At 46.3% G+C, this 15,204-nt stretch overlaps 1 protein-coding gene across 5 annotated transcripts in view; it reads right to left on the reverse strand.

Annotated features, from left to right (window-relative positions):
* ss18 (SS18 subunit of BAF chromatin remodeling complex) overlaps window positions 1-15,204 on the reverse strand; it is a 103,574-nt gene that overhangs the window by 60,461 nt on the left and 27,909 nt on the right. For all 5 annotated transcript variants that reach the window (XM_067977838.1, XM_067977817.1, XM_067977809.1 and 2 more), the window contains exon 4: window positions 9,786-9,939. In XM_067977838.1, the coding sequence (XP_067833939.1) occupies window positions 9,786-9,939 (154 nt within the window). The remainder of the gene's footprint in view (window positions 1-9,785; window positions 9,940-15,204) is intronic.

A 15,204-nucleotide genomic window follows, 5' to 3' on the forward strand; every position in this document is an offset into this window, starting at 1 on the left:
TCCACCCGATCAAGCCCCTTCACAATCTTATATGTTTCAATAAGATCGCCTCTCATTCTTCTGAGAGTGGGGAACCAAGGGGCTAATGAGAGTGATGAACTTAAAGTAATTATCAGTACAGAAAAAGCACTTGAGAAACTTATTTAAAAGTTGATAAATCCCCTGGACCTGATGGCCTAAATCCGAGGGTTCTAAAAGAGGTGGCTGCAGAGATGGCGGATGCATTGGTTGCGATCTTCCAAAATTCCCTAGATTCTAGAACGGTCCCAACAGATTGGAAGGTAGCAAATGTAACCCCGCTATTCAAGAAAGGAGGGAGAGAGAAAACAGGGAACTACAGGCCAGTTAGCCTGACATCAGTCGTCAGGAAAATGCTGGAATCCATTATTTAGGAACTGGTAACAGGGCGCTTAGAAAATCATAATATGATCAGGCAGAGCCAACATGGTTTTATGAAAGGGAAATCGTGCTTGACAAATTTATTAGAGTTTTTTGAGGATGTAACTAGCAGGGTAGATAAAGGGGAACCAGTGGATATAGTATATTTGGATTTACAAAAGGCATTCGATGAGGTGCCACATAAAAGGTTGTTACACAAGGTAAGGGCTCATGGGGTTGGGGGTAATATATTTGCATGGATAGAGGATTGGTTAACAGACAGAAAACGAAGAGTAGAAATAACCGGGTCATTCTCAGGTTGTCAGGCTGTAACTAGTGGGTACCGCAAGGATCAGTGCTTGGGCCTCAGTTATTTACAATCTATATTAATGACTTAGATGAAGGGACCGAGTGTAATGTATCCAAGTTTGCTGACGATACAAAACTAGGTGGGAAAGTAAGCTGTGAGGAGGACACAAAGATTCTGCAAAGGGATATAGACAGGTTAAGAGTGGGGAGGGTGGCAGATGGAGTGTAATGAGGGGAAATGTGAGGTTATTCACCTTGGTCGGAAGAATAGAAAAACAGAATATTTTTTAAATGGTGAGAAACTCGTAAATATTGGTGTTCAGAGAGACTTGGGTGTCCCCATACAAGAAACACAAAAAGTTAGCATGCAGGTACAGCAAGCAATTAGGAAAGCAAATGGCATGTTGGCCTTTATTGCAAGGGGGTTGGAGTACAAGGGTAAGGAAGTCTTACTACTATTGTACAGAGCTTTGGTGAGACCTCACCTGGCGTACTGTGTACAGTTTTGGTCTCCTTATCTAAGGAAGGATATACTTGCCTTAGAGACAGTGCAACAAAGGTTCACTAGATTAATTCCTGGGATGAGAGGGTTGTCCAATGAGGAGAGGTTGAGTAGAATGGGCCTATACTCTCTGGAGTTTAGAAGAATGAGAAGTGATTTCATTGAGACATAGAAGATTCTGAGGGGGCTTGACAGGTTAGATGCTGAGAGTATATCCTTCCTTCGATAAGGAGACCAAAACTGAACGCAGTACTCCAGGTGAGGTCTCACCAAAGCCCTGTACAATTGTAGTAAGACTTCCTTACTCTTGTACTCCAACCCCCTTGCAATAAAGGCCAACATGCCATTTGCTTTCCTAATTGCTTGCTGTACCTGCATACTAACTTTTTGTTTCCCTTGGCTGGAGAGTCTAAAACTAGCAGGTATAGTTGCAGAATAAGGGGTCAACCATTTAAGAGTGAGATGAGGAGGAATTTCTTCACTCAAAGGGTTGTGAATCTTTGGAATTCTCTACCCCAGAGGGCTGTCGATGCTGAGTCATTGAATATATTCAGGGCTGAGATGGATAGTTTTTTGGACTCTAGGGGAATCAAGGGATATGGGGATAGGGCAGGAAAGTGGAGTTGAGGTCGAAGATCAGCCATGATCTTATTGAACGGCAGAGCAGGCTGAGTATGGTCTACTCCTGCTCCTAATTCCTATGCAGCCACAATGCGCCGGTGGTGGAGGGAGTGAATGCTTAAGATGGTGGATGGGGTACCAATCAAGCGGGCTGCTTTGTCCTGGATGGTGCTGAGCTTCTTGAGTGTTGATGGAGGTCTACTCAACCAGGTAAGTGGAGAGGATTCACTCACACTCCCGACTTGTGCCTTGTAGATGGTGGAAAGGCTTTGGGGAGGCAGGAAGTGAGCCACTCACCACAGAATACCCAGCCTCTGACCTGCTCTTGTGGCCACAATATTTATGTGGCTGTTCCAGTTAAGTTTCTGGTCAAAGGTGACCCCCAGGATGTTGATGGTGGGGGATTCGTCAAGGGTTAAGCTACGAGGAGAGATTACACAAATTGGGGTTGTATTCTCTGGAGTTTCGAAGGTTAAGCGGTGATCTGATCGAAGTTTATAAAATATTAAGGGGAACAGATATGGTGGATATTTCCACTGGTTGGGGATTCTACAACTAGGGGGCACAGTCTAAAAATTAGAGCCAGACCTTTCAGGAGTGAGATTAGAAAACATTTCTACACACAAAGGGTGGTAGAAGTTTGGAACTCTCTTCCGCAAACGCCAATTGATGCAAGCTCAATTGCTAATTTTAAATCTGAGATAGATAGCTTTTTGCCAACCAAAGGTATTAAGGGATATGGGCCAAAGGCAGGTATATGGAGTTAGATCACAGATTAGCCGTGATCTTACCAAACGGCGGAGCGGGCTCGAGGGGCTGAATGGCCTACTCCTGTTCCTATGGTAATGCCGTTGAATGTCAAGGGGAGGTGGTTAGATTCTCTCTTGTTGGAGATGGTCATTGCCTGGCACTTGTCTGGCACGAATGTTACTTGCCACTTATCAGCCCAAGCCCGGATGCTGTCCAGGTCTTGCTGCATGCGGGCACGGACTGCTTCATTATCTGAGGGCAAAAGCAGAATACTACAGATACTGGAAATCTGAAATAAAAACAAAGTGCTGGAGAAGCTCAGCAAATCAGGCAGCATCTGTGGAAAAGAAACAGGGTTAACATTTCAAGTCGAAGACCTTTCGTCAGAACTGGAAAATGTTAGAAGTTTTTACGCAAGTACAGAGGCAGGGAAAGATGGGGGGGGAGGGAAGAACAAAAGGGAAGATCTGTGATAGGGTCGAGGGGACAAGTGATTAAATTGACAAAAGGGATGATGGTGCAAGGCGAGGAGGGTGGTAATGGGACAGGTTAAGAAACAAAAGATTGATCAGGAGTAGCTGTAAATGGCAACAGCAGAACCATTACCAGCACCAGCTGACCAAATAAATGGGAGCAGTGGTTATGATCTGAAGTTATTGAAATCAATATTGAGTCCGGAAGGTTGTAAAGTGCCTAAATGAAAGATGAGGTGCTGTTCCTCGAGCTTACGTTGAGCTTCATTCGAACAGTGTAAACATGAGGACAGAGGTCAGAGTGGGACAAGGAATTAAAAGGACCTCATATTCTCTGGAGCACTACCCCCCACCGCTCCAGCCTCATAGACCCCCAAACCCGTTTCAACTTCCCTTCCAAAGATCCACAAACAGGACTGCCCCGGGCGGTCCATCGTTTCAGCCTGTTCTTGCCCCGCGGAACTTATTATCTCCTATCTCGGCTATTTTTTCTCCCCTTGTCCAGTCTCTTCCGACTTACGTCCGCGACTCTTCTGAAGCCCTCGGCCACTTGAACAGTTTCCAGTTCCCCGGCCATAACTGTCGCCTTTTCACCATGGACGTACAGTTCCTCTACGCCTGCATCCCCACCAGGATGGCCTGCGGGCCCTCTGCTTCTTTCTTGAATGGAGGTCAAACCAGTCCCCATCCACCACCACCCTCCTCCGCCTGGCCGAACTTGTTCTTACGTTGAACAACTTCTCCTTTCACTCCACTCATTTCCTCCAAATAAAAAGTGTCGCTATGGGAACCCGTATGGGTCCCAGCTATGCCTGCCTTTTTGTGGGATACGTGGAACATTCCTTAATACCATAAGAGATAGGAGCAGAAGTAGGCCATTCGGCCCCTCGAGCCTGCTCCGCCATTTAATGAGATCATGGTTGATCTGATTTTTACCTCAACTCCACTTTCCCGCCCTTTCCCCATATCCTTTGACTCCCTTGCTGATCAAAAATTTGTCTAACTCAGCCTTGAATGTATTCCTTGTTCCAGTCCTATTCAGGTCCCCTCCCTCACCTCTTTTTCTGGTACATTGATGACTGTAACGGTGCCGTTTCCTGCTCTCGCCCCGAACTGGAAAATCTCATCAACTTTGCTTCCAATTTCTACCCTTCCTTCGCCTTCACATGGTCCATCTCTGACTCTTCCCTTCCTCAACTTCTCTATCTCCATTTCTGGAGATAGGCTGTCAACCAATATCTATTACAAGCCACCAACTCCCACAACTACCTTGATTACACTTCTCCCAACCCACTTCCTGTAAGGACTTTATTCCCTTCTCCCAGTTTCTCCGTCTCATCTGTTCTGACGATGCCACCTTCCACACCAGTGCGTCCGATATGTCTTCCTTTTGCCTCAACCGAGGATTCCCCTCCACTGTAGTTGACAGGGCCCTCGACCACGTCCGTCCTATTTCCCGCACTTCTGCCCTCACCCCGCTTCCCCTCCCTCCCAGAACCATGATAGGGGCCCCCTTGTCCTCACCTTCCACCCCACCAGCCTCCACATTCAACGTATCAACCTCCGCCATCTCCAGCCCGATGCCACCACCAAACGCATCTTTCCCTCGCCCCCCACTTTCAGCATTCCGAAGGGACTGCTCCCTCCACGACACCCTGGTCCACTCTTCCGACACCCGCTCTCCTTCCCACGACACCTTCCCGTGCGGGCGCAGGAGATGCAACTCCTGCCCTTTCACCTCCTCCCTTCCCACCATCCAGGGCCCCAAACACTCCTTCCAGGTGAAACAGTTGTTTAATTGTACTTCTTTCAATTTAGTATCCGGTATTCACAGCTCTCAATGCGGTCTCCTCTACATTGGGGAGACCAAACGCAGACTGAGTGATCGCTTTGCTGAACACCTCCGCTCTGACGCAAACATGACCTTGACCTGCCGGTCGCTTGCCAATTTAATTCCCCTTCCCACTCCTACTCTGTCCTCGGCCTCTTACACTGTTCCAATGAAGCTCAACGTAAGCTCGAGGAACAGCACCTCATCTTTCGTTTAGGCAGTTTACAACCTTCCGAACTCAACATTGATTTCAATAACTTCAGACCATGACCACCGCTCCCATTTTCTCAGTCAGCTAGTGCTGGTAATGGTTCTGCTGCTGCCATTTACAGCTACTCCTGATCCACCTTTTGTTTCTTAATCTGTCCCATTCCCACCCTCCTTGCCTTGCACCATCATCCCTTTTGTCATTTGATCACTTTTGCTCTCTACCCTTTTGATCTTTCCTCCCCTTCCCCTTTCCCTGGGTCTGTACTTGCTCAAAAAACTTTAACATCTTCCAGTTCTGACGAAAGGTCTTCAACCTGAAACGTTAACTCTCTTTCTTTCTCCACAGATGCTGCCTGACTTGCTGAGCTTCTCCAGCATTTTCCGTTTTTATTTCATTATCGGAGGGGGTTGCGAATGGAACTGCAATCATCAGCGAACATGCCCAACTTCTGACCTTATGATGGAGGGAGATATATTGAAGCCAGATGCTGAAAAATGCCTGCTACCTCTTGTAATTGGCCAGTGATCCCAATACCAACATATTCAGGCTCTAAACACTTGAAAAAAATATTTGTAGAGCAATACGAGGAGAGCGTGTTTATAAAACTACGTTAGGTCTCTTTGGGTAGGTAATGGGAAGCTCCAATTCCCAAGCTGTTTAAACACACAGAAAATCTCACAGCAGAAAATACCCTGGTTTGTCTTATCTGCTTTTCTGCAGTCCCAGCAATGGTGACCAATAATGCATTGCTCTCTTAAGATACTTGTCCAATTAGACCTGTCTTTTCAGCATCTGGCTTTAATACATCTCACCCTCCCTCCCAAGATCCAGCTGCAGAATCTCTCTGATGGGTTTTCTTTCATCATCTTTTTCCTTTATCACGGATGTATTACAACATTTCCTGTTCATTTGTCTTAATTTCCCCAGAAATTCAAAAGTCATATAACCCGCTAAGGCATTTAAACAATCCTTTATACATTATTTGAAGTTTTTCTTTATTCAGATCTCACCATTCTCCTTGGAACAGAGACGGTTGCGAGGAGATTTGATAAGAGGTGTTTAAAATCATGATGGGTCTAGACAGAGTGGATTAAAGAGAAACTTTTCCCATTGGCGGAAGGGTCAAGAACCAGGGGGCATGGATTTAAGGTGATTGGCGAAAGAACCAAAAGGTGACATGAGGAAAAGCTTTTTTACACAGCGAGTGGTTAGGATCTGGAATGCGCTGCCCGAGGAGGTGGTGGAGGCAAATTCAATCATGGCCTTCAAAAGGGAACTGAATAAGTACTTGAAAGGAAAAAACGTGCAGCGATACGGGGATAGGGCGGGGGAGTGGAAGTAGCTGGATTGCTCTTGCATAGAGCAGGCACGGACTCGATGGGCCGAATGGTCTCCTTCCGTGCTGTAACCTTCTATGATTCTATGACCTCCGGTGCAGACAACATATAAGATTCTGAAGGGGCTTGACAGGGTAGATGCTGAGAGGTTGTTTCCCCTGGCTGGAGAGTCTAGAACTAGGGGACATAGTTGCAGGATAAGGGGGCAGCCGTTCAGGACTGAGACGAAGAGGAATTTCTTTACGAGGAGGGTTGTGGATCTTTGAAATTCTCTATCCCAGGGGGGCTGTGGATGCTGAATCATTGAGTAGATTCAAGGCTGAGATGGATAGATTTTTGGACTCGAGGGGAATCAAGGGGTATGGGGATCGGGCAGAAAGTGGAGTTGAGGTCGAAGATCAGCCATGATCTTATTGAATAGCGGAGCAGGCTGGAGGGGCCGTAAAAGAACATAAGAAATAGGAGCAGGAGTAGGCCATACAGCCCCTCGGGGTCTGGAACTCATTGCCTGAAAAGGCAGAAACCCTCAACTCATTTAAAAAGTACTTGGATGAGCACTTGAAGTGCCATAACCTACAGGGATGCGTACCAAATGCTGGAAAGTGGGATTAAGGTGGATAGCTCTTTTTCGGCCGGCACGGACACGATGGGCCGAATGGCCTCCTTCTGTGCCGTAACTTTCTATGATTCTATAAACAATTGCTTTAGGTCAGCTGCCAGAAGCTGTAATGGTGAGCCTTTCTTCAGGACGTGGCATCACAGTGCAGAAGCTGACATTGGGAGTGCTAAGTGCCAGGTGGGGAGCTTACCTTTCACACTGCAAATACAATCCCCCACTGCTTACAGCGGGCGTGTTCGTGTGAATGCGACTTGCCCACTACACGCGATGGTCAGTGTAACGAGCTACGATGAAAAACCCCAGAGTTCTGGTGCTAGCCGTAGTTCAGTGGGTGGAAATCTCGCCCGAGTCAGAAGGTTGTGGGTTCGAGTACCACTCCGGAGACTTGTGCATATAATCCAGGCTGACACTCCTGGCGCCAGTACTGAGGGAGCGCTGCACTGTTGGGAGGTGCTGTCTTTCGGACGAGACGTTAAACCGAGGCTCTGTCTGCCCTACCGGGCGGACGTGAAAGATCCTATGGCACTATTCCGTAGACGAGCAGGGGAGCTCTGGCTAATATTTATCCTTCAAGCAACATCACTAACAACAGATTGTCTGGTCATGATCACATGGCTGTTTGTGGGATCTTGCTGTGCGCAAATTAGCCGCCGCATTTCCTACATTACAACGGTGACTACACTTCAAAGGTACTTCATTGGCTGTAAAACACTTTGGGACGCCCTAAGGTTGTGAAAGGCGCCATATAAATGCAAGTCTTTCTATCGATCGGGGGTTTTGACGATTACTATAAACGTTGGGACAGACACTTCTTCATAGGAATCACCAACACAACCCATAATACAGGAGATCGCAGGAGGGGTGGGAGATAGTGACCCCCATGAATGTGGGAGAGTTGCTGGGCTTCCAATATATATATATAGCACAATGACAAATACTCTACTATATATTGTGGATCACTAATGAAGAAAAACAAGACTGCATGCAATGCAACTACATTATTTAAATCATTTACTTATGACTGTCCTTGCTTCAGTGCACCTCAACAAGGTGCGAACTGGTGAGTAAACACAGCTGTCTCTGCCCGAATTAAACGGAGCACTTAAGACGCTCTTTCAAATTGACATTAATGCAAATGGATCATGATTTTGGTTTCTGGTCGATGTAAGCAACTGCCCGATTTAAACATGGACAATTTAAGTGATAGGAACCGTAAATTCCTGTACATAAATATGGGCGCTCCCAGAAAGCAGTATCTTTACACTTCTCAAAGGCTACGCAGCAGAAGAGATATATATAATACAGATAATAAATAAGATAGTCACTAATAAATCCAATAGGGAATTCAGGAGAAACTTCTTTACCCAGAGAGTGGTGAGAATGTAGAACTCGCTACCACATGGAGTAGTTGAGGCGAATAACATAGATGCATTTAAGGGGAAACTAGATAAACACACGAGGGAGAAAGGAATAGAAGGTTATGTTGATAGGGTGAGATGAAGAGTGGTGGGAGGAGGCGCACGTGGAGCATATACGCCGGTAGAGACCAGTTGAGCCGAATGGCCTGTTTCTGTGCGGTACATTCTATGCAAGAGTAAATTTGGGAAAGTGGACTAAAAACACCCCACTAAATCCCCTGATGCTTAATAAGTAAATGCCCCGTGTGGCACGAGCCACGTGGACATGGACAGTCCCTGGTTGGTCCGCAGATTATAGTGAGTCAGTGATCTTAGCTACGGCCAGTGCTGGGGGCGCTACAGGAAACAAAAACACTGTTCTTGATTATTACAATTCAGTAACACCCCCCCTCCGCCCCGGTCCAGGAAAGTTTGAGTGTACGCTGAGATCGGGATTGTGCTCAGCTGTGATGTTCCCTGCAGTGGGGTAGCCTGTTTGACACTGACTGTACATTTACACATAGAGATTGGCTACTTGGAGACTGCTGGCAACCATGGGAACACAAATCAGTGCCTTTAAGGGAGAAACTTAACTGGACTATTATAGAAACTTACAGCACAGAAGGAGGCCATTCGGCCCATCGTGCCTGTGCTGGCTCTTTCAAAAAGAGCTATCCAATTAGCCCCACTCACCCTGCTCTTTCCCCAGAGCCCTGCAAATGCTTCCCCTTCAAGTATTTATCCAATTCCCTTTTGAAAGTGACTATTGAATCTGCTTCCACCTCCCTTTCAGGCAGTGCGTTCCAGATCATAACTACTCGCTGCTTGAAGAAAAATTCTCATCCCCCCTCTAGCTCTTTTACCAATTACCTTAAATCTGCATCCTCTGTTTACCAATCCTCCTGCCAGTGGAAACAGTTTCTCCTTATTTACACTGTTGAAACCGGTCATGATTTTGAACACCTCTATTAAATCTCCCCATAACCTTCTCTGCTCCAAGAAGAACCACCCCAGCTTCTCCAGTCTCTCCACAAAACCAAAGTCCCTCATCCCTCAGGTACGGAATCTGTGTTCATCAATAGACGCGGCAAGATTCAAAGGAGTAGCTTATAACACAACCTGACCAGAAACCGCACCGACCTTTCACCTCACATCTCATCCAAGACTGGTCAGCCAGCTCGGTTTAACATGTTCCTGGCAGAAATGTTCCGTCCGAGCTAAAGCAAAGCGAGGGGGCAGTTTTTGTCCCGACACCATTCCAGGTCGGAAGGTCCAATCACCCGCAAAAAAAAACACGGGACTTTCCCCAGGAGCTTTCGAAGCTGCTGCCACCCGATGCCAAAAATACCGAACTCACCAGGCATCTGCCCGTTCATCTGGTTTTGCAGGTGCGCCGTGGAGGGACCCCCTCCGACCATACCGTCTGCGGCCATGGCGTGCGAATGAGGGAGCTGGGGCATGCCGCCCTGGTTCATTACTCCTGGTCCCATCGGCATGTTCTGTGCAGGAGGCTAAAGACAGGGAAGAAAGGGAACAGCAAAAAAAAAAGAACAAAAGTTAAACGAAAACTCAAGAGTCACTTGGTGTTTGGCCCTCGCTTTTACACTTTAATCACAGTGCAAGTAGTTGACAGACCCCACCACTCACGCCGTCCCACACGGCCGCCGACATCATGCAAACGGCACTGACTGTTTGTCATGGGCTGAAAGGGTTAAATTTCGAGGGCAGATCGTACAGACGAGGCTTGTATTCCCTCGCGTCCAGAAGATTAAGGGGTGATCTAATTGAGGTGTTTAAGTTGATTAAGGGAGTTGATAGGTAGATAGAGAGAAATTATCTCCTCTGGTGGGAGAGTCCAGAACAAAGGGGCAATTTTTTTAAATATTCGTTCATGGGATGAGGGCATCGCTGGCGAGGCCGGCATTTATTACCCATCCCTAATTGCCCTTGAGAAGGTGGTGGTGAGCCACCTTCTTGAACCGCTGCAGTCCATGTGGTGACGGTTCTCCCACTGTGCTGTTAGGAAGGGAGTTCCAGGATTTTGACCCAGCGACGATGAAGGAACGGCGATATATTTCCAATTCGGGATGGTGTGTGACTTGGAGGGGAACGTGCAGGTGGTGGTGTTCCCATGTGCCTGCTGCCCTTATCCTTCTAGGTGGTCGAGGTCGCGGGTTTGGGAGGCGCTGTCGAAGAAGCCTTGGCGAGTGGGGTGCCGCAGGGCTCGGTACTCGGTCCTTTGCTTTTTGTGGTATACATTAACGATTTGGACTTAAACATAGGGGCATGATTAAGGAATTTGCAGATGACACAAAGATTGGCCGTGTGGTTAATAGTGAGGAGGAAAGCTGTAGACTGTAGGAAGATATCGATGGATTGGTCAAAAGGGCAGAAAAGTAGCAAATGGAGTTCAATCTGGAGAAGTGTGAGGTAATGCATTTGGGGAGAGCAAACAAGGCAAGGGAGTACACAATAAATGGGAGGATACTGAGAGGTGTAGAGGAAGTGAGGGACCTTGGAGTGTATGTCCACAGATCCCTGAAGGTAGCAGGACAGGTAGATATGGTGGTTAAGAAGGCATATGGAATACTTTCCTTTATTAGCCGAGGCATAGAATATAAAAGCAGGGATGTTATGCTGCAACTGTATAAAACACTAGTTAGGCCACAGCTTGAGTACTGCGCACAGTTCTGGTCACCACATTACAGGATGGATGTAATTGCACTAGAGAGGATACAGAGGAGATTTACGAGGATGCTGCCAGGACTGGAGAATTTTAGCTATGAGGAAAGGTTGGATAGGCTGGGGTTATTTTCTTTGGAACAGAGGAGGCTGAGGGGAGATTTAATTGAGGTATATTAAATTATGATTGGACTGGATAGAGTGGATAGGAAGGACCTATTTCCCTTAGCGGAGAGGTCACTAACCAGGGGGCATAGATTTAAAGTGATTGGTAGCAGTATTAGAGCGGAAATGAGGAAAATATTTTTCACCCAGAGTGGTGGGGGTCTGGAACTCACTGCCTGAGAGGGTGGTAGAGGCAGAAACCCTCAACTTATTTAAAAAGTGCCTGGATGCACACCTGAAGAGCCGTGACCTGCAAGGCTGCGGACCAAATGCGGGAAAGTGGGATTAGACTCGTTTCTCAGCCAGCACGGACACGATAGGCTGAATGGCCTCCTTCTGTGCCGTAAATTATCTATGATTCTATGAGTTGCTGCAGTGCATCCTGTGGATGGTACACACTGCAGACGCGGTGGTGAAGGGAGTGAATGTTTAGGGTGGTGGATGGGGTACCAATCAAGCGGGCTGCTTTGTCCTGGATGGTGTTGAGCCTTCTTGAGTGTTGTTGGAGCTGCACTCATCCAGTCAAGTGCAGAATATTCCATCACACTCCTGACTTGTGCCTTGTAGATGGTGGAAAGGCTTTGGAGAGTCAGATGGTAAGTCACTCGCTGCAGAATACCCAGCCTCTGACCTGCTCTTGTATTTACGTGGCTGGTCCAGTTAAGTTTCTGGTCAATGGTAACCCCAAGGATGATGATGATGGTGGTGGGGGATTCAGCGATGGTAATGCCGTTGAGTGTCACGGGGAGGTGGTTAGACACTCTCTTGTTGGAGATGGTCATTACCTGGCACTTGTCTGGCACGCATGTTACTTGCCACTTATCAGCCCAAGCCTGGATGTTGTCCTATGCTGCATGCGGGCTCGGACTTAAAATTAGAGCTGGGCCATTCAGGGGTAATGTCAGGAAGCACTTCTTCACACAAAGGGCAGTGGAAATCTGGAAAACTCTCCCCAAAAAACTGGGGGTCAATTGAAAAATTGAGGCTGGGGATCAATTGAAAAATTCAAAACTAAGACTGATAGATTTTTGGGTAATTTGTTGGGATTAGGTGGGATTTGTTTCAGATCAGCCATGATCTTATTGAATGGCGGAGCAGGCTCGAGGGGCTGATTGGCCTACTCCTGCTCCTATTTCTTATGTTCTTATGTAAGGGTATTCAGGGTTGCGGAACCAAGGCAGGTAAATGGAATTAAGATACAGATCAGCCATGATCTAACTGAATGGCCAACTCCTGTTCCTGTGACAGTCTGACCGCCTCGTAAACGGATCCAGGTCTTTAATCTCCAGCCCAAGCTGGCCGAGGGAGAGCTGATAGTGAGATTTCAAAATCCTCATCGTTATCTTAAAATCCATCCCCTGCTCAATTTCCCGTTTGGATCATTACTGTTTGGTGTTTCTGTTGTCATTTAGGCATTGATGTAACGGCATTGTAACTGTACACAGAGCGGGAAGTGGAGAGAGGGAGGATGAAGATTCCTTCCACGCTTTTTAAAAATTAAAATGTTTTTTAATTTTATTAAAATGGCAGACAAATTGTGTTCGCTCGCACGCACGCTATATGCAGTGGGGACTGTACTCAAATTACAATAACATGCTCCTATCATGGTAACATTGGAATTAAACAACACAAGTCCCTGAAATCACATTGTATCTATTGTTCCTGCAAAGAGAAAGTGCCTTCTAGTCAAGGCTATACTAATAATATCCAATCTGCCAGCTCGATTTGCAATTCCTTGAAAGTGCGAGCACAGGGAGATAAAGCCCTAAGGAGAAAAGCAAACAACATTTTGGGTTTTATAAAATAGATGCATAGAGTTAAAGGGTGAAGGAATAATGACACAGGAACGTAGGAGCAGGAGTGGACCATTCAGCCTTTCCATCATTCGATTAGATCAATGCTGATCTGTATCTTAACTCCATCGACCGGTCTTGGTTCCCTATCCCTCAATATCCTTACCCAACAAAAGTCTGTTGATCTCAGTCTTGAAAGTTTCAATTGACCCCCAGCATCCATAACATTTTTTTGGGTTGGTGGGGGGGGGTTCCAGATTCCCACCACTCCGTGTGAGGAAGGGCTTCCTGATTTTACTCCTGAAGAAACTAGCTCTAATTTCAAGATTATGCCCCCTTGTTCTGTATTCCCCCACCAGAGGAAAAAGTTTCTCTGCATCTATCCTATCGAATTCCTTTATCATTTTAAATACTTTGATTACATCACCCCTCAGTCTTCCAAACTCAAGGAAATACAAATCAATTTTAGGCAGCCCGTCCTCATAATTTAACCATCTGCCCACTGCTATAATTCTGGTGAATCTGCGCTGTACTCCCTCCAAGGCCAATATATCTTTCCTGAGGATTTATAGAATGATACAGCACAGGAGGCCATTCAGCCCACTGTGCCTGTTCTTTGAAAGAGCTATCCAATTAGTCCCACTCCCCCTTGCTCTTTCCCCATAGCCGTGCAATTTTTTCCCCTTCAAGTATTTATCCAATTCCGTTCTGAACATTATTATTGAATCCGCTTCCACCGCACTTAAAGGCAACGCATTCTAGATCATTACTCGCTGCGTTAAAAAAAAAAATCTCATCTCCCCTCTGGTTCTTTTGTCATTTACCTTAAATCTGTGTCCTCTGGTTACCGACCCTCCAGCCAATGGAAACAGTTTCTCCTTATTTACTCCATCAAAACCCCTCATAATTTTGCATTTGGTGCCCAGAACTGAACGCGGTACTCCAGATGGGATCTCCAGAAGCATAACTTGCTCACTTTTGTATTCCAAATGTATTCAAAACACTGGTTAGAAAGTACTGTGTAGAGTTTTGGGAGCCCCATTCTAGAACGGGCATTCAAGCCATAGAGAGGATGCAGAGTAGATTCATCAGGGTGATGCCAGGGATGGGAAACTACAATTATGAAGAGATTTGAGATACCGGGACTATGTCCACTGCAGTAGAGAAGGCGGAGAGGAAATTTTAATCGAGGTTTTCAAATTTATGAATGGATTTGATAGAGTGAATAGGGAGAAACTATTTCCTGTGTTTGGGGAGTCAACGACGAGTGTCACCAGTGCATGTCAGCCCATGGAATGCTTTGCCAGAGGGAGTGGGTAAAGCAGACACCAACACGTCATTCATAGGGGAAATTGGATGAATATTTGAAACGGAGGAAAATACAGAGCTATAGGAAGAGAACAGGGCGGTGGGGTTAGTTTTGTATAGCCCTAGTGAAGTGCCTAGAATGGGGCTCCCAAAACTGTACACAGTACTTTCTAACCAGTGTTTTGAATACATTTGGAATACAAAAAAGTGAGCAAGTTATGCTTCTGGAGATCCCATCTGGGCACCAAATGCAAAATTATGAAGGGTTCTGATAAGAGTAAATAAAGAGAAACTGTTTCCACTGACAGGAGAGTCGGTAACCAGAGGTCACAGAATTAAGGTAAATGACAAAAGAACCAGGGGGGAGAGATGAGGAGATTTTTTTTTAACGCAGCGAGTTATGATCTGGAATGCGTTGCCTTATGGCTGAATGGTCTCCTTTTGTGCTGTAACTTTGTATGGTTCTATGACGAAGTGATGCAGAACGAAGGGTGGTCTGAGCAGGACTTCAGTGTGAAGTGACAGGTAATAAGTTACAAGCAAAATACTGCGGATGCTGGAAATCTGAAACAAGAACAGAAAATGCTGGAAGTACTCAGCAAGTCAGACAGCATCTGTGGAGAAAGAAACAGAGTTAACGTTTCAGGTCGATGACCTTTCGTCAGGTCAGGAAGAAGTTGAAGATTAAACAGTTTTTAAGCAAGTACAGAGCCAGGGAAAGTGGGGGGAGGGGAGGAAAGAACAAAAGGGAAGGTCTCACATAGGGTGGAGGGCAGGAGTGATTAAATGACAAAAGAGGATGGTGCAAGGCAAGGACGGTGGTAATGG

The sequence above is a fragment of the Heptranchias perlo genome, chromosome 3 (assembly GCF_035084215.1).
Source record: "Heptranchias perlo isolate sHepPer1 chromosome 3, sHepPer1.hap1, whole genome shotgun sequence".
NCBI lineage: Eukaryota > Metazoa > Chordata > Chondrichthyes > Hexanchiformes > Hexanchidae > Heptranchias > Heptranchias perlo.